The sequence below is a fragment of the Mixophyes fleayi genome, chromosome 3, assembly GCF_038048845.1.
Source record: "Mixophyes fleayi isolate aMixFle1 chromosome 3, aMixFle1.hap1, whole genome shotgun sequence".
NCBI classification, from domain to species: Eukaryota; Metazoa; Chordata; class Amphibia; order Anura; family Limnodynastidae; genus Mixophyes; species Mixophyes fleayi.
This window is the reverse complement of record NC_134404.1, coordinates 3,378,385-3,399,167: the sequence shown is the minus strand read 5'-3', so window position 1 is coordinate 3,399,167 and position 20,783 is coordinate 3,378,385. Positions and strand designations below refer to the sequence as shown.

Here is a 20,783-nt window from a genome sequence, read left to right as displayed (position 1 = left end):
GCTCCTGTAATGGTAAATCTAAAAGTGGTAGGATAGCTCCAAAAATCCCACAGTATGCATTAAAACCAGAGGTGGAATTAGGGGTGTATCCTGTTAGTGAGAGGCTGTTGCAACAAGGGATTTTAATTTGTACATCCAGCACAGCAAATCCCATTTTCCCTGTGAAGAAGAATGGGGAGATTAGATTAGTCCAGGACTTAAGGGGAATTAATAAAGTTGTTGAGAGCCAATTCCTCGTAGTGCCCAATCCAGCTGTCATCCTCATGCAGATTCCACCGCCTGCTAGTCACTTTACTGTTATTGACCTTTGTTCTGCCTTCTTCTCGGTCCCTCTTCACCCTGACTGCCAATACCTCTTTGCATTCTCCTATAGGGGGGTGCAATACAATAATGGACTAGACTGCTCAAGGGGTTCATTGACAGCTCCAGTATTTTCTCCCAAGCCCTACATGACTGTTTACAATCCTTTCAACCAAGCAATGGGTCTGTTCCAGGGGCGGGCTTGCCCGGGGAACAGGGGAGCATCGGTCCCCCAGGTAGCTCATTCTCACTGCTGTTAGGGCCGGCTGGCCGCCCCCCCCCCCCCCGGAGGCAATTTCGGCTGATTTTTAGCGCAACCGCATCCCATGACACGGGATGCAGCCGCGTCAGCGCACAGGCGACCGCATCACATGACACGCGATGCGGCCGCGTCATTGGACGTGACTGCATCGCATGTCATGTGATGCGGCCGCCTGGCCGCCCCACGGGCTGAACTCTGCCAGCCCGTGCCTGGTCTGTTCTGATTCAATATGTGGACAATTTGTTGTTGTGCTCTGATTCTTTTATGTCATGTTTACATAATACTAAATTGTTGTTACTCCATCTCTCGCAAACAGGGCACAAGGTTGCAAAGAACAAGTTACAGCCATGTCAGACTAAGGTTAAATACCTGGGACACTGTCTCACCCAGGGGCTAAGACACTTGACGACGGATAGAATTGAGGCCATACAACACATGACTCTGCCGCAGTGCCAGAAGCAGATTCGTACCTTCTTGGGGATGTGTGGATACTGTAGATCCTGGATCCCAGGTTTTTCTATTCTGGCATTACCATTGCAGGAGCTAGTCTCTTCCTCAAAACCAGAATGTGTCGTACACACAGAGGAATCAGAGCGAGTGTTCTTTAACCTTAAAGATAGTCTGACTAGAGCACCTGCATTAGGAATACCTGATTACGAAAGCCCTTTGAGCTATACTGTACGGAAGCTGATGGTTGTGCAGCAGGTGTCCTCACACAGAAACATGGTGATGCTAACAGACCGGTAGCATACTACAGTGCACAATTGGACACTGTGGCAAGATCACTCCCTGTAACACTTCGGTCCCGCAAGTAGTACCTGTCCCGTTACCCGCATTTCATTTATCTGGAAACTGCCATGTTCCAGCATCAGACTAACTTCATTCATTCATTCAGCTATATTCAGATCTGTGCAGGTGCAGCCTATTGCACTTCAGGACCTCCTCCCTCTTTTTCATTGGCTAAGCTCTTCTGGAGCACTATTTAAACGTCCTGGATTCACCTGTCTGATGCCTGTTCTTCAAGCTCACTTCCTGTAGCCTGTGGTTCTGGTTCATGTTCTCCTCGTGGTTTGCCTGTACTCCAGCCTGCTCTCAGTCTCCTGCTGTGTTGAACTTTTGCAGCTCCAGCACTGCTACTACCATCTCCAGTGTACTTCATCGTGGCAGCTTCAGTTCTCTCATCGCTACCGCTCAATACTGTTACTACATCTGTGACTTATCAGCTGTTATTACGGGTTACCTCCATTACTTCAGTTTGCTCTCAGTCTCTGGCCGTGTTGAACTATTGCTGCTCCAGCATTGCTACAGCCATCTCCAGTGTACATCATCGCGACAACTTCAGTTCTCTCATTGCTACCACACAGAGCCGCTACTACACCTGTGACTCATCAGCTGTTACCACGGGTTACCTCTGCTACTCCAGTCTGCTCTCAGTCTCTGGCCGTGTTAAACTATTACTGCTCCAGTACCTCTATTACCTTCTCCAGTGTACTTCATCGCGGCAGCTTCAGTTCTCTCATCACTACCACTCAAAGCCGCTGCTACTATTGTGACTCATCAGCTGTTACTACGAGTTACCCCCACTACTTCAGTCTGCTCTCAAGTCTCCAGCTGTGTTGAACTATCGCTGCTCCAGCACTGCTACTGCCATCTCAACTGTACTTCATCGTGACAGCTCCAGTTCTCTCACTGCCACCAGTCAGAGCCACTACTACTACTACTGTGACTCATCGGCTGTTACTACGAGTTACCTTAACCACGTCAGTTTACTCTCAGTCTCCTGCTGTACTGAACTATTGCTGCTCTAGTACTTCTCTACCATCTCTGATGTAATTCATCGTGACAGCTCCAGTTCTCTAACCGCTTTCACTGGGAGCCGCAACTGCCTTGGTGATTCATAGGCTGTTCTCCCTCAGCTACCTCTGCTTTCCCGTGTGTGCTCAGCATACTCCAGTGCTGTACTCCCGCTGTTCCAGTATCTCTACCATTCACCATTGGATACATGATTGTGACAGCCTCTGCTCTTCACTGGTATACCACAGGACATCTATTCTACTTGTGCCTCATTTGTTTCTACCCGTGTTACCTGGCTCCTACACACCGTTCTGCTGTTCACCCACTCACAGGACCGCGACCTGCAGGTTTGTTGCCGCTAAATCCATACCTCCTTGCGGTGGTTCCTGGTGAAATCCACCTGCCTGTTAGACTCCGCAACTATGGGTGGGCTAAGCCATGTCCAGCAGAGCATAGGGATCAATTTCCCATAAGACAACCGTGACACTCCCAACATGTCTCAGAAGTGTAGCAGCGACTGCTCTTCTGATATGTAAGAGCGAGGACATAGTATTAGGACATGATTCAACTGTCTATACACCCCATGCAGTATCAGTTCTCTTGAATTCAGCTCAAACCAGACATGTTTCTTCAGCTAGATTCACAAAGTGGGAACTACCTCTGATGGCACCCTCCAACATCACCATCAAACGATGTAGCACCTTAAATCCAGCTACATACCTTCCATATGTGTCTTGAGAGACACAAAGGAGGGAAGGTGAGGAGACCTTGCTTGGTGATGAGTTTTGCAAGAATACTGATACGCATGATTGCATAGAATATCTGAACCAGACCATTACTGCAAGGCCCGACATACGTGACACCCCTTTAGAAAATATAGATTTTATATTTTATACAGACGGGAGTTGTCATAGACAGACAGAGACGGGAGAACTATGTACTGGCTATGCTGTTGTAGACGATCAGGACATTGTAGAAGCTGGACCCCTTGGCCCACCTCACTCAGTTCAAGTGGCTGAACTAGTAGCATTAAGGAGAGCATGTGAGTTGGCAAAGGGTAAGTCAGCTAATATATATACTGACTCTAGGTACGCCTTCGGGGTAGTGCATGATTTTTGGGCCCTTTGGCGTCTTAAAAACTGTACGAATACAGCAGGCACGCCATTGGCATACTCACAACACATAAAAGGACTTTTGACAGAACTACAGTTACCCAAGACAGTAGCCGTCATAATGTGTAAAGCCCATACCTCTAAAGAAGCCCCGGTGTCATTGGGCAATAACAGGGCGGACAAAGCTGCTAAATGGGCAGCAGGGCAACCTATGACTGTATCGACCGAGACTATGATGGTTTTTCAGACATTAGACACGCAGAAATTAATTAAAATGCAAGATTTGCGTTCCTTACAGGAAAAGGCAGTCTGGAAGGCGAAGGGATGTGGTCAAGAGTCCTCAGGACTCTGGAGAGATGGACAACATAGGCCTGTGGCTCCCAGAACATATTACCCAAGCCTGGCTGAGGCAGCACACGGTCTGACTCACCTGGGTAAAGAAGGTATGTGTAAACTGGTGAGAGCATACTGGTGTGCTCCGGCTTTTCCTATCAGGCTGGTAAGAAGGCAATGTCATGTCTTACTTGTTTGAGGAAAAATGTCTGGAAAACTATACCAACTGAGCCATCCCATATCCCTCCTACAGACCGACCTTTTCAGGTAATACAAATTGACTATATTAAATTACCACCTTGCAGGAATTTCAAATATGTATTTGTATGTAAACAGAGAAGTATAGAATAGAATATAGTAGAACAAAAAAATAGAGAAATTTTGGTGCTAATAAGGCATTTATGTGTCTGAGAACAGAATTGGATAACCTATGAAAAAAAACACACAGGAATAATACAATAAAAAAGGGGTTTTGATTAATGAAATAAACATAAATCTCAGATACAAAGAGAAACACATATAAACCACATGAATATGACCATGATATGGTAGGGTTCTCAATTCCAGAAAGTCCGTCCCAGATAATCATGGGCTATAAGGAACAAAATGATGATATGGTCTGCCACAGACTTTGTAGCAACTCCAAAAGAAAGAAGTATGCTGAAATAAAAAGTCCTAAACAGAACTAGGAAGCTGATATCTGCTCACACAACTGGGAAGGGTAGGTAGTGCACTTACCTTCCTCCCCAGGTATTCACTGACTGCATATAAGCAGGGGCTCTGGAGCTAGTGACCAGTCTTCTTTGACCACAGCCTTCAGACCTGAATGACTGTTCACTGGAACCAGGGCGCCTGCGATAAGTAACGGCTGTACTTGTTTTTATTTCGCTTGAATTATTCTGCTACTTTTGGATAATAAATTACTTTGTGCTTTGGAAACACAAATCGAGATTCGACAATCGTTATTGGATAGCGACAAAACATGCATAACACTTCCTACTCTACCTCCTGTCCTCTTGATCCTATACACTCACAAATTGGTAGATCCCTGTCTTTTGTTCTCATTCTATATAAACTAAAATCTGTAATCTCTCTCTCTCTACTGGTATCTTCCTGTCATTTTACAAGCACGCAGTGATTACTCCTATTCTGAAAAGCCAAATTCTGTCCCAAACTCTATCTCCAATTACCATCCCATCTCCCAGCTCCCATGCCCCTCTAAACTTCTACAGAGACTTGCCTACATTCACCTCACACGCTTCCTTTATACAAACAACCTATTGGATCCTCTTCAGTCAGGTCAGTCTCACCAGTCCACAGAGACTGCATTGACTAAGGTCGTCAGTGATTTCATCATGGCTAAAACCAAAGGCCATTACTCTCTTCTATTTCTCCTGGATCTCTCTGCTGCATTCAACTCTGTTGATCACTCTCTTCTCATAGAAATGTTACAATCCCTAGGTCTTCAAGACACTGTCCTATATTGGTTCTCATCCTACTTTTCTAATCGCTTTGTCAGTTTTACTTTCTTTGGATCCACCTCTGCTCTGCTTCCTTTATCAGTTGGAGACCACAAGGTTTAGTAATAGGTCCTCTGCTGTTCTCTATCTATACCACTTCTCTAGGAAAACTAATATTCTCCATTTGGATTTCAGTATCATCTCTATGCGTATGACACACAATTTTATCTATCCTCTCTTGATCTCTAGCCATCATTGTTGTCCCGCATTACTGTCTTTCTGATCTTTTCATCGTGGATGTCCTCTCACTAACTCAAACTCAATCTTTCAAAAACAGAGATAATAATATTCACACCCACCAACAGAAGTTACCTACCTGACATTTCTATTTCTGTTGATAGCATAACCATGAATCCCACCCCATAAGCTCGCTGTCTAGGTGTGATCCTTGACTCAATTATCCTTTGTTCCCCACATCGATTCTATATCTAAATCATGTTACATACATCTAAAAACCTTTTCCAGAATATGCACATATCTTGCACATGACATTGCAAAAACCTTAATTCATGCACTCATCATCTCCCGCATTAACTATTGCAATTCCCTCATAGCCTAGTGCTTATAACTGCTTTTTGCCAGCCTTCATCACCTTTAAGAGCAATACAAAAGTCCAGGCTGACTCACAGGCAAGATATGTGACTGGTTAAGGGGCCGGGAGATGGATTATGCCCTGACAATCTTGTGTAAACATTGTATAAAAAGGCATTTGAGCCCCATGTAAGGTTTGCACATTCTTGTATGCCACCTGGGTGTATCATCTCTACCTCATAGTGATATGTACAAGCTATTTAAAGAGCTACATTTGAGGAATAAACATCACTCTTCTTATTAGATACTGCAGGATATCTATTATGTGCTGACTTCTTTTGTCCTACAGAGCTAATGTTCTAATCTATGAGGTGGATGTACCTGTGACTGTTCATGATTGGAGATAACTTCTATATGACGATAGTATCTAGTTGCTGGGGGAACATGAGATGTACAGGTCTCTGGCCGTGATCTGAGATGATCTTCTATATAATATAAGGTCCAGAGTAATCAATTATTATAGCCATATTTACATTTATATCACTCATCTGATTCCTAAACAAAGAGGTTTAATAAGTAATGTTATGACTCTAATAGGAAATCCATTTATTCAAAAGTCTTGAATCAGTAACTTGTTTAATAAGAAAAACACAAAGTAACAGCTGTATGCATTAAATTGCTCTGTTTATTGCTGTGTACAAGGTACATAAGCAGCGGCTGCTGGGTGATGTGTAGAAGCTCTCTCGGCCGTAGAGGATTAATTATGTGGCCTCCTGTGTTCTGTGCTGATAGATCATCAAGCTGTGTCTATGAGAGACATTGAATGTACAGGGTTAGACAGTATCTGTAGAATCATCAAGGACATCAATACATGTATATCTCATTTACTGTATCTCCTATCACAGCAATAATATATTACTATAACTTGTTTATTGTCATAAGAGCTAATTAAATCATCATCATCATCATCATTTATTTATATAGCGCCACTAATTCCGCAGCGCTGTACAGAGAACTCATTCACATCAGTCCCTGCCCCATTGGAGCTCACAGTCTAAATTCCCTACTATAGACACACACTCACACACACAGACAGAAAATGAGAAAATGATGAGGATATTGTATGTGTACAGTATATCTAAATTATCCGTGCTGTGGGTATACATAGAAAATACTCTGCATGACCATTTCTGTGATTGCAGACCAGATGGATTACCCCTTTAATTAAACTTATTAAGATATATATCTATATGTCATATATATATATCATTTTATATATATATATATATATATATATATATATATATATATATATATATATATATAATGTGTCATGAAACTACAGGAACACCAGGACTATTCTCATTACATATGGTAGTTTTATCACGGAGAAGGGTTTCATTACAATGTATCAAGTAATAGGAAGCACCATCTGGTTTCAAAAGTAACAGAGTCATTTTATCAGGTGATCAGACAATATTAAAAGCACAGTGAGGGGTGAATCTAGATGATTTAGCATTTATAATTGGCCTCATCTCATCATATAATATTTTTCTTTAGCAGATTTATTGGCTGCTGGCTTTTTGGATTATTCGGCACTGTTATATGTTTTGGGCCACATATAGAGTTTGTCAGAGGCCATATGGGGAACAGTATTAAATCAAAGCAGAAGATATAGACTTTTGGTGAGGAAAATAGGTTTGAAGTCAGGTGATATAATTCAAGCAATCTGATCATGAAAAGCACATTTCCACCATTCCCTAAATCATTCTGACCCTACCTGGAGGTGATGATGTAGGAAAAATAGACTGATGAAATTTTAGTGCGGACAGATATAGTCCACAGGGAGGTTTGGCTTAAAGATAAAAACAAAGCTATAGACAGAGGTAGGATTAACATAAACTGAGTAATTGCTGAGTTCAAACATTCATTATGGTTTCCCACAGACAGGTGGATATGAGGGAGCCGGCTGAGGCATACTGTTTGGGCAGGGTTTGGATATCTTTATTATTATGTAATGGATTACAGTGCACGATGGAAAGACGAGATGATTGGTGACAATGACATTGTCAATGTGATAAAATCTCGGTGTGGGTACAAGGGAGACCCTGATCATAGGACAGAGGTAACTCAGATAGTAACTATATAATAGTGTCAGTTGTAGTCTGGCTGGTAAGGCCAAGCAGTGGTCATGTTTAATGCTTGGTAAACTTTTATATGTAACAGAGATGATAAAATACACAGGGACACAGAGTTTTCCCCCATGAATATACTGTGTGTGTTTACTGTGGGTTCATTATTTTGTAGATTAATTACAGATTTGTACAACTCATACTCTTTCTATGTCTTTTACCCCCGTACTGACCCCACTTACCAATAGGATCTCTGCATTGCATGTGACAGGCGTAGTCACAGCACTTCTGTGTCCCATTACAATCAAAGTCACTGTCACATGCTGGATTAGGGTCTTCTTCACATGCTACAAACGTTTCGGTAACCTGACACTCTCCTGGCTTATTGCCTAGACAGACAGAGAAAGATATTTCTCATTGCATATTGGTTATATTTAGAGGGTATTTCTCATATATAGACAGAAGAAAACATATACAACAGGGATATATGTTGAGTTTTCCAGAACCTTCGAGATTTCAGTAATGTTTAATCTTAAGGTGTATATACACCGATCAGCCACAACATTAACACCACTGACAAGTGAAGTGCATAACTTTGATTATCTTGTTACAATGGAACCTGTGAAGGGGTGGGATATATTAGGCAGCAAGTGATCAGTCAGTTCTTGAAGTTGATGTTGGAAATAGCAAAAATGGACAAGCGTAAGGATCTGAGCGACTTTGACAAGGGCCATATGGTGATGCCAAGATTACTGGGTCAGAGCATCTACAAAACGTCAGGTCTTGTGGGGTGTTCCCGGTATGCAGTGGTTAGTAGCTACCTAAAGTGGTCCAAGGAAGGACAAACGGTCAACTGGCAACGGGGTCATGAACGCCCAATGCTCATTGAAGCATGTAGGGAGCAAAGGCTAGATTGTCTGGTCCAAACCCACATTACTATTGTAGCACAAATTGCTGAAAAAGTTAATGCTGGCTATGAGAGGAAGGTGTCAGAACACACAGAGCATCGCAGCTTGCTGCGTATGGGGCTGTGTAGCCGTAGACCGGTCAGAGTGCCCGTGCTGACCCCTGTCCACCACCTAATACATCTTTTAGTGAAATTACATTTTCTGTTTTCTATAAAAGTTAACATAACATATATCCCCATGATAGTGTAGTGTAGGCAGCAATTTGTGTTACAGCATTATATAAAATGTACTGTAAGTGATGACCTAGTGGGGGCATATAAGGGCTATTAATCTGGACAGTGAAAGAATTAGGGGATAGATTGTAAATATCAAATTAGGACTATTAGGCTGGTTAATGGGTGTGACCGGGGCAGCATCGAATGGGTTAAACCTCAGCACTAAAGGATTAAAGATGTAGTAAAGAGTATATTTATTAATTTAAATGTAAATATTTAATGTATGGGCACTTTGGTGCTGGTTAATAACCGGCACACAGCGGCAAAGAGGGCTACGTCTGTGCGCTGGACACTGGGGGTATAAATATATTTATTTTCATATACATCTAATGCAATAGACTGGTGTGTGTGAAGGAAATGTATTTGTTGTTGAGACAGGGCTAGTTGAGGAAATTTGGTTTTGTTTTTTTAACTGCCTAGAGACAGGTAATCTCACATTAATTAGACCTTTTAATCTCTGTAGCCAACAGGTCTTTTCAGCCTGAAAGCCCAGGAAGGGAGTCGTTACCTGTGTCCTGCCTGGTTAAAGTGGAAGGAAACCTCTGATCTATGTGATTGAGGATATCACAGATTAGTGTAAATTTTGTTAAATATAAATTGCATTTAAAATCTAAGAACATCTCACATCCTGATGATAATCTTTGAATTAAATATTTCAGTCTTTGTGGAGCCGCCACGGATTAGGGTGCTGGCTCACCCCTTGCCAGGAATTCTGTCAGAATCTGTATAAAAAGGACAGCTGTTTGACCATGCAATGTATCATTATTGTTCCATCTGACCTTCTGATCACTGGTACCTTCAACCAGTGTGAACTGTCCTTATTAGGAGACTGGTGTTAATAAACCATAAAATCATTTTGCTTCAAGATCCTGCTTGACAACATCTTCCCTGCTGTAATTCCTGTAAAATGCATATTAGACCAAAATGTAATCCGTTGTCCGGCTGTCCTGATGTTGGACTCAGCATTTCAGTGCCAAAATTTTTTTTCCTACTATCCAGCAGCTCTGGCCAGTGTGATAGGCCAGGTGGGAACCATCCATAGACCCCCTGATCTACAGGAAGGGGTCAGGGGTACCAGCACAGGTGCCAGATGAAGGGATACACTAGTAGTGAGAGTTACCCAGAAGGAAACGGTTCTAGGTGCCGGTGTATTAGCCCTGTGGTGGCAGCATCGCAAGCCCCTCCTACTGCGGTTAGAGGGTGCAATAAGGATAAAGAAAGAGGACAGTGGCAAAGTAAGCCCAGCCGATTCCCAACAACAGTAGACAGGGTGGCATAGGCGGTCCATCCTGTCACAGTGGGGTATCTTATTGTAGACTAGAGCAATTAGGCAGCACAGTGGGACTATTAGGCTGGACACAGGTTCATTATAATGAACAATAAAGCTATTATACTGCACAATGGGATTATTAGGGTGGATATTGCGGATATTATATTGTACATTGGAGCTATTAATCTGCACAGTGGGACTATTAGGCTGGACGGTGGGGTATTACATTATGCACTGGAGCTATTAGACCTCTCAGTGGGACTATTAGACTGGATGATGGGGTATTATATTGTACATTGGAGCTATTAGACCTCTCAGTGGGACTATTAGACTGGATGATGGGGTATTATATTGTACATTGGGGCCATTAGACTGCACAGTGGGACTATGAGGGTGGACACTGAGAAAGTTAACCTGCCAGTTATCATTGTGTTTATGTATCTATTTATCTGCAGTATGTTATTTTGTGTAAACTACTCATTTATGTTATGTATAAATGAAACATTTATTTATCTTATTTTAAATTAAAGTGTGAAATAATTTCCTCATTCTCCATTTCTCATGTTCTCACACTTTGCCCACAGAAGAAATTTAGGGCCTTAATTATCGCAGATTTCTGCACATTCGCCTGTTGCAAGTACAAGCGGATCTCAGAGAACGTTTCCATTTCAATACGAATATAAGTGTATTCTGGTTATACGGTACTTGTCATATACAGACAGACAGAACAGACTGCAGAATACGGACATGGATATGTGCAGTATAAAGTCCCACCAGAACACATGTACATACTTTATCAAATCTTAATGGTTATTAAAAATAAGTTTATAAATATTTACAATTTCTCTTACAAAAACATGTTCTGGCATACATAGGTGTCAGTCACCACTGTCAGTCAGTACTTACACCTGCCCTGTAGCAGCTAAACAAAGCGTATCTCAGAGATACCCCGAGCTTCAATCAAATGAATGTGCGTGCGCTCAGCCTCAGCTGTATATTGTCTACGTCCATCTGCCCCTTCCCATCCCTGTTCCACCATTTAAATCACAGGCAGTCGGAAGTACTATTTGTGTTTGGACTTGCATTGCATTCACTGGTGGAAAGTCCATCTCTGAGTATGTACAGAGTAATTCCACGCAGGATATGGCACACACCGGGACTTACATCTGAAGACAATTCAGGCCTTTAGTGTTTCCGAATCCTAACCCGTCCACACCACTCTGCTGGTTGTATTGACTGGGATTATGATGATCCTTACTGGGCAGCTACAGCAGAAACACATGTAATTCAATTTCAAGGTGTAACACAAATGTGCTAATTGAGCAATTGTTAGGAGCTTACGGATATGGTAACAATGGTGATAGACAGCAAGTTACAGGGGATTTGTCACATTCGTTGTTTGAAGATACTTTGTTTAACATGACATTTAGTCAGTAATGTCTGGAGAATGTAAGATATCTGAATTGGTATCAAGTAGTAGGAGGCACCATCTTGTATCTAAGTGATTTTATCCGGTGATCAGACAATATTAAAAGCATAGTGAGGGGTCCTCATCTCATCAACTAATATTTTTCTTTTGCAGATTTATTTCTTGCTGGCTTTACGGATTATTCAGCACTCTGATATGTTTTGGGCCAGATGTAGAGTCTGTCAGAGGCCATATGAGGAACAATTTTAAAACTCCTCGGGCCCAAACACCAGAGATTTCAGAATCTAAAGTTATTTCTCAACCAGATAATATGGTGAATATCACCAGACCAAGTGCTGTAATTGTGGAAAAAGATGAATGAAAGAAAGAGAATGTGACACACATAGTAAGTGCAGTTACTAAACAAGACAAAGGCTCGAAAAGTCAAACTAGCAACAAACAAATGGAACAGGTTCTACCAATAGCCTCAAGAACAAATGCAATAAAACAATGCAGAGTCAGAGCCTTAAAGGGACAAAGCGTGCACCTGAGCTGCACCTAGTGGGTGCAATCCCTGCACTTGTAAAAAAAATAGAGGCTTAAAAGAAAACAAAGCTGACATTAGAAAAGCAGATTGAATGTGTTTACAAAATAAATGCTGCAAATCCAAGCAAAGAAGCGTTATATTATAGTAAACTCAATTCATTACAGTGGCGGATCCAGGGGGGGGAGGCGATCGGGGCGATCGCCCCCCTAGCAGGGGCTTGCTGCCGGCGGCTGCACACTGTGCTGGTCCGTTCAGCAGTGACAGTGTGCTGCCCGGCTGCTCTGATTGTGTTTTAAACACAATCAGAGCAGCGGGGCAGCAAACTGTCACTGCCGAGCGGACCTGCACATACTGTGCAGCCGCCTTAGAAATTAGAAAGGGGGCGGGGCCTAAATCCCCCCCCCCTAAAATCGCCCGGGGAATAGCAATAGTCTGGATCCGCCCCTGATTTATTAAGTGTAGACCTTGCAGTTGTTGTAAGCGACACTGATTCTGTCTTAGAGCAGCTGGGACCAGTTGGAGAAGTATATAAAAACCAGCAGCTGAATATAAAGAGGTCACAAAGTACAGACAGAAAATGGAGCCAGAGTCCAGATCTTCATGTGAACCTGAGTCTGAAGACCTCCCAGATAATGCACAACTGCCACAGAAGGGACGGGGGTTGCAGGAAGCTGTTTTTTCCTGTAAGGAAGGAGACTTGTACGAGAAGGGACAGACGGCGGTGGTAAAGCAGCAGAGAGAAAGTGCAAATCCAATACAAACACCCCCGGCCCCGACGGACAGTGATAAACAACAGATGAGTGGAGATGTCAACACACCTCAGGATAGTGGATCAGAGAGATGCAACAGCTGGGACACAGGACAGAGGAGAAATACCTGAGCATTGTATACAGGAGACTCCTGGCATGCACAGTTATAATGTGATAATAGGAGGAGGAATGTGGTCAGATTCAGAAACAAAGATTCCAGAGAGGAGCTGCCAGACAGAAGATGTCATATGAGACTTATTGTGTCACCAGATGGGTTTTGTACCAGCGAATATATTGGCAGCAATAAACCTTCCAGATAGACAGGGTAGGATGTGAGTTTGTTATGTCTGATATGGATTGATTATGGGCAACTTTCAGCAAGTTCAGGAATGTAGAAGGTTGGAATAATTTTAGTTTATTCCAATCTCCAAGCCAGACATAGTCAGTATAACAATTAGAGATGTTCACTGACCCCCGTGTTCTGGTTTTGGTTTTGGATCTGGATTAACTTCGTGTTTTGGTTTTGGTTTTGGCAAAACCGCCCTTGCTTGTTTTGTTTTTGGTTCCCGTTTTTTTTCTAAAATCCCTATTTTTTTTACTAAATCACATATTGTTGCTTGTTTTCCCCCTCTACATTATTATTAACCTCAATAACACTAATTTCAAGTAATTTGCAATGACAATTAGCAATGGAGCAATGGACCTCTCCTCTTTGCAGTCACATTGTAATGTGTTATATAGGTAACATACAGAGTAAGAAGACCAAGCTTACCAGTCCTATTATTTGTATTTCAGAAATGGAGCTCTCCTGAATGTCACTGGGGACTTTGAAGAACACTGCTACCCCTCCTCTTTCTATTCTACCTATGACGCCGCCCAACTGCACTAGAGACTGCCAAGAACTGTGCTACCCCTTCTTTGTCCCTCTGTGAAATGTCGCTGGATCGCCATAGAGGGCGGTATTTATAAAATCCAAAGCTCGCGAGATCCGACGATGTAACGATGACGTTTTGCCTCATTTTTATTTCAGAGGGCGCGTGAAGGTACCGAGCCGGCTCAGCTCGGTACTCGGATCTGCTAAATTCGGGTGTGTTCGGTTCTCGGGGAACCAAGCCTAAGCATCTTTAATAACAATATTGTTTTGGAATGCAGCATTGACTCCTCAGGACATTGTGATCTAGTGTCAGACCTGACAAAGAATAGTGATACTGATGGTGTCTGGACTGGTGGTTGGAGGGTTTTGGTAAAATTGCAGCAGTGTAACCATCTTATAGGGCAAAAGGTTTTGAACCCCTGCACAGAATAATCAGTAGACACATAGGGGTATATTTACTAAACTGCGGGTTTGAAAAAGTGGAGCTGTTGCCTATAGCAACCAATCAGACTCTAGCTGTCATTTTGTAGAATGTATTAAATAAATGATAACTAGAATCTGATTGGTTGCTATAGGCAACATCTCCACTTTTTCAAACCCGCAGTTTAGCAAATATACCCAATAGACTTTTACAGTGGAAATTGCTCTGTAATCATATCTATTATCTTATCATAAATATCTTATCTTATTAGCGCTCAGAGCAGAGGTGCAACCCCAAGAAAATTACTTGATACACACTCTCAGAGAAAGAAAAGAAAATTCTATTATTATGGGGGCAAATAATATGTCCCCATAATAAGAGAATTCCTTTTTCTTTTTTCTGAGAGTGGGCAGTATAACCAAATAACCCAACATCTGCCAAGTTCTCTTCATTGGACGTGAGAGAGCAACTGCCTGTTAAACCACTGTCTTCTACAACAGGGTCTGAAAAGGTAAATTCTCTTCTAAGCCTGACGGTGAATGGAGTCTTATCCAAAGACCAGGTAAAAATAAAATGCTCAGGGAGGAGCAATATAAGCAACAATTTCTTCCAATAGATATTACAGTCATGGCCAAAAGTTTTGAGAATGACACAAGTATTGGTTTTCACAAAGTTTGCTGCTTCAGTGTTTTTAGACCTTTTAGTCAGATGTTACTATGGTATACTGGAGTATGATTACAAGGATATCATAAGTGTCAAAGGCTTTTATTGACAACTACATTAAATTTACTTCTTTGTGAAGACCTCTGCAATTCACCCTGGCATGCTGTCAATCAACTTCTGGGCCACATACTGACTGATGGCCGCCCATTCTTGCCTAATCAGTGCTTGGAGTTTGTCTGAATTTGTGGGTTTTTGTTTGTCCACCCACCTCTTGAGAATGGACCACAAGTTCTCAATGGGATTAAGGTCTGAGGAGGATCTTGGCCATGGACCCAAAACTTTGATGTTTGTATCCCCGAGCAACTTAGTTATCAATTTTGCCTCGTGGCAAGGTGCTCCATCATGCTGGAAAAGGCATTGGTCCTCACCAAACTGTTCTTGGATGGTTGGGAGAAGTTGCTCATGGAGGATGTTTTGGTAGCATTCCATATTCATGGCTGTGTTCTCAGACAAAACTGTGATATATATATATATATATATATATATATATATATACACACATTCACATGGTGGTGGAAGTGGGGGTATACGGGGTATGTAATACCTCCACTTCTCCAACTGCCTTTATTGTATCACTATCACATTCCAGTCACTAACATTACCATACATACCGTCACTTCTAAATGTGCACTTCGATCACTGCGCGTGTTACCCCGGTACTGAACCCCACTTACCAACAGGATCTTTGCACTGGTTGTTACAGTTACAGCACTTCTGTTTCCCATCACAATCCCAGTCACTCCTACATACAGGATCAGGGTTTTCTGCACATTTTATTAATATATTGGAAAGCGTACACCTTCCTGGCTTTTCACCTAGACAGACAGAAAGATTTCTCATTAAATATTGGCAATATTATGCATGTAATACTGGTAAATAGAGACAAGAAAATAGTTACATTTGTATATATATATATATATATCTATGTTATGATAATGATTAGTGGAATAAAACATATGACAATCTGTCACGGCTCAGAATAATTTGTGGATCCCCTGCCTCTATTTTAGATGGTATAAGAGAATGGTGGAGATAGAGCACGATGATATGCAGGGTGATGGTAATCACAGATTAAAGTTCTTAACTCGTAAGCATCACGGATAACAATAACACAGGAGATGATGTTAGTGTTGCAACGTAGTACATTAGTTGATAATACAACAGAAATTAAAATATAAATATAAATGCCAGACGTATAACTACAGATGACAAACAACTTGATTGTAGTTCAATATCGTAGTACAGCAATATAGACAGCTGGATAGAATGGTACTTGAGCCAACAGAAATAAGCACAGGTGTAATAGAAAACTCACAAAATAGTTCAGTGTGCAGATGAATAGCATAAAATAACTTCAACTTGTAGATGAACCGCAGAGAGGAATACAGCTGAGCCGATGAAGAGTAACGATAACAGGTAACTTCGGCAGCAGGTAATATCCAGAGAACAGGTAATGAACAACGGAAAGTCCAGGTATACAGCCAGAACCCACTGCAGCGTGAGTAACACGTAGAACAGGCAATGAGTCCATAATCACAGGAGGTTAAAATAGTACTCTAGAACCATAAGCTTCGGGAGGAGGTCCCAATCAAGGTAGCAAGGAACACCTGCGAAAAAGTAATGTCTCTGAAGCAGAAGCAAGCACAATCATAGTTCTTAAAGGGAAAGTCACAACGCCGGCACCTGACTATGGGACCGGAGTGTGACAGTACCCCCCTTTTAAAAGTGGCCACTGGACACTTAGCGATGACTTTCCATGGGAACTTGATGTGGAACTTGCGTAATAATGCAGGGGCCCAGGAATGCTCCTCAGGGCCGAACCCCTTCCAATCCACTAAATATTTAATCACTCCTCGAACTACTTTTGAATCTAAAATTTGAGTGATTTCATAGTCCTCCTGTTGAGAAAGTTCTGTAGATGAAAAACTATTAATAATTACTGGTTTCAACAGAGAGATAATTAATTTAAAGGACACTGGGTTGATGACTTTCAAAATTTTATATGGACCGATGAATCGAGGAGCGAACTTCATTGAAGGACCTTTAAGACGAATGTTCCGAGTAGACAACCAGACTCTGTCACCCGTTTTAAGAGCAGGTACGGATCTACGTTTCTTATCAGCCGCTGTCTTATATCGAGTAAAAGTCTTCTTAAGCTGAGATATGACTTGGCTCCAAGTAGAAGAAAAATTCCGAATAAGTTTTGTAGCTGCAGGAACATGGGTGGGAGGGAGGGCTGAAAACTTGGGCAAACTAGGATGTAAGCCATATACAATAAAAAATGGAGTAGAAGAAGTAGACTCATGAAACTAATTATTATGAGCAAACTCTTCCCATGGATGGAGATCCATCCAGTTATCTTGTGAAGCAGAAGAGAACATACGAATAAAAGTTTCAAGGTCTTGATGATTCACTCTCTCTGTCTGCCCATTAGATTGTGGGTGATATCCGGATGAAAAGTTAAGCTGAACTCCCAAGGCTTTACATAATGCTCGCCAGAATTTAGAAGTAAATTGTACTCCTCTATCAGAAACAATCTCCTGAGGACATCCATGTAATCGAAAAATCTCTTGAATAAAATGTTGTGCCAAAACTGAGGAAGAAGGCAAGCCCAACAGCGGTACAAAATGAGCCATCTTTGAAAAGCGATCCACCACGACCAAAACTGTATTATGACCCCTACTGAGAGGGAGATCAGTTATAAAATCCATGCTGATGTGGGTCCATGGTCTGGAGGGTATAGAAAGAGGCAACAAGGGTCCCATAGGAGCCAAACGAGAAGATTTGTGCTGGGCACAGACATCACAGGAAGCCACAAAATCCTTAACATCAATACGAATGGATGGCCACCAATACGAGCGAGATATTAGCTCGTAAGTCTTCAGAAATTTTAGAAGCATGGTACTAACGTAATAATTTTTTCCAGAGTGTTTTAGGAACAAAAGATTTACCAGGAGGAGGAGTTTGAGACACAGTAGAAGCCAACAGGCACTTAGGATCCAAAATGGGACCATTACCAGAAGGATCTAAATCTGCTGAGGTATCAAAAGCCCGAGATAGGGCATCCGCTCTTTCATTCAAATGTCCAGGTTTAAAGGTGACATAAAGATTAAAACGAGAGAAAAAGAGGGACCATCGAGCTTGCCGAGGGATGAGACACTGTGCCGTTTGTAAATATAGCAGATTTTTATGATCAGTAAAAATTGTTACTACATGTTGTGCTCCTTTCAACAGATATCGCCATTCAGATAATGCCAACTTCATCGCCAATAACTCTTTATCTCCAATGGTGTAATTTTGTCCTGCTGGCAAAAAATTTTGAGAAAAAATGCACATGGTAACAAACGGTTGGCGGATGAACGTTGGGAGAGGACTGCTCCAAACCCAACTGCAGATGCATCTGCTTCCAAAAAGAATGATTGCAAAAGATTTGGAGGATAGGTTCTGAAGAAAAGGCCTCCTTGAGATGAGAAAAAGCCTCTAAAGCCTCCTGTGACCACTTTTTACGATTAGCCCCTTTCTTGGTGAGGGCTGTAATAGGAGCCATAATACTAGAATAATTTAAGATAAACTGTCTGTAGTAACATGCAAAGCCTACAAAACGTTGAATGGCTTTGAGAGTCACTGGGAGTGGCCAATCCAGAATGGCTTGAATGGCTTTACAGTAAAGATGGTTCTTGCGGAGCCTACTTAGTACTTCGGCCACATGCCTCCTATGAGTATCCAGAGTTTTAGAAAAAATGAGAATATCATCTAGATATACAACAATGTAAGAATAGAGAAGATCCCGGAATATCTCATTAATGAAACTTTGAAAAACGGCTGGGGCATTACAAAGTCCAAATGGGATTAACAAATATTCATAATGGCCATCGCGGGTATTAAAAGCGGTTTTCCACTCATCTCCAGACCGAATACAAATTAAATTATAGGCACCCCTAAGGTCCAGCTTCGTAAAGATGTTAGCTCCTTTAATTCGGTCGAATAATTCGGTAATCAGAGGGCTAGGATAATGATTTTTGATGGTCACCAAGTTAAGCCCACGATAGTCAATACAAGGACGAAGAGAGCCGTCCTTTTTCTTTACAAAAAAGAAACCGGCCCCAGCCGGGGAGACAGAAGGTCTAATAAAGCCTCTTTGGAGGTGTTACGAATACTTACCTCTCCGAGTCCCCCCGCCGCTCCGTCGGACCCGGAAGCCGCACTTCCAGGTTCGGCGGTCACGTGATCGCTACCTAGGGCGGTCACATGATTGCTACCTAGGGCGGGGAATTCAAAAGTGGACACAGTATAAATGCATAGCTCTGACACTTGGTGAGTGTCAGAGCAACTTACCAGTTCCTGGCTCCTGATTCCTGTGTCCTTCTTGTTCCTGCTTCCTGTGTGCTTGACCTCCTGTGTACCGACCCGGCATGCTGACCCTTCTGGATTCCGTTTCTCCCGTGTACCGACCTGGCTTGCTGACCTTCCTGATTGCCTGTGCTCCTGACCCGGATTGTCTCACGCCTCTCTCTCTATACGTTTACCTGCCATTCCTGTGTACCAACCCGGTAATCTCACGTTAATTAGACCTTTTCATTTCTGTAGCCAACAGGTCTTTTCAGCCTAAAAGCCCAGGAAGGGAGTCGTTACCTGTGTCCTGCCTGGTTAAAGTGGAAGGAAATCTCTAATCTATGTGATTGAGGATATCACAGATTAGTGTAAATTTTGTTAAGTATAAATTGCATTTAAAATCCAAGAACATCTCACATCCTGATGATAATCTTTGAATTAAATATTTCAGTATTTGTGGAGCCACCACGGATTAGGGTGCTGGCTCACCCATTGCCAGGAATTCTGTCAGAATCTGTATAAAAAGGACAGCTGTTTGACCATGCAATATATCATTATTGTTCCATCTGACCTTCTGATCACTGGTACCTTCAACCAGTGTGAACTGTCCTTATTAGGAGACTGGAGTTAATAAACCATAAAATCATTTTGCTTCAAGATCCTGCTTGACAACATCTTCCCTGCTGTAATTCCTGTAACCTGCATATTAGACCAAAATGTAATCCGTTGTCCGGCTGTCCTGATGTTGGACTCAGCATTTCAGTGCCAAAGTTTTTCCTACTATCCAGCAGCTCTGGCCAGTGTGATAGACCAGGTGGGAACCATCCATAGACACCCTGATCTACAGGAAGGGGTCAGGGGTACCAGCACAGGTGCCAGATGAAGGGATACACTAGTAGTGAGAGTTACCCAGAAGGAAACGGTTCTAGGTGCCGGTGTATTAGCCCTGTGGTGGCAGCATCTCAAGCCCCTCCTACTGCGGTTAGAGGGTGCAATAAGGATAAAGAAAGAGGACAGTGGCAAAGTAAGCCCAGCCGATTCCCAACAACAGTAGACAGGGTGGCATAGGCGGTCCATCCTGTCACAGTGGGGTATCTTATTGTAGACTAGAGCAATTAGACAGCACAGTGGGACTATTAGGCTGGACACAGGGGCATTATAATGAACAATAAAGCTATTATACTGCACAGTGGGATTATTAGGGTGGATATTGCGGATATTATATTGTACATTGGAGCTATTAATCTGCACAGTGGAACTATTAGGCTGGACGGTGGGGTATTACATTATGC

The 20,783-nt window shown here is 42.3% G+C and overlaps 2 protein-coding genes across 4 annotated transcripts in view; both read right to left on the bottom strand.

Annotated features, from left to right (window-relative positions):
• Positions 1 to 20,783, bottom strand: part of LOC142143311 (uncharacterized) — a 1,060,202-nt gene that overhangs the window by 942,077 nt on the left and 97,342 nt on the right. The window lies entirely within an intron of this gene.
• LOC142143307 (uncharacterized) overlaps positions 6,472 to 20,783 on the bottom strand; it is a 38,880-nt gene continuing 24,568 nt past the window's right edge. For 2 of the 3 annotated variants that reach the window (XM_075201032.1, XM_075201033.1), the window contains 3 exons: positions 15,834 to 15,974; positions 8,227 to 8,373; positions 6,472 to 6,659 (listed from right to left, as the gene is read on the bottom strand). In XM_075201032.1, the coding sequence (XP_075057133.1) occupies positions 6,649 to 6,659; positions 8,227 to 8,373; positions 15,834 to 15,974 (299 nt within the window). In that variant the 3' untranslated portion in view covers positions 6,472 to 6,648. The remainder of the gene's footprint in view (positions 6,660 to 8,226; positions 8,374 to 15,833; positions 15,975 to 20,783) is intronic. The other variant, XM_075201034.1, reaches the window with a different exon arrangement.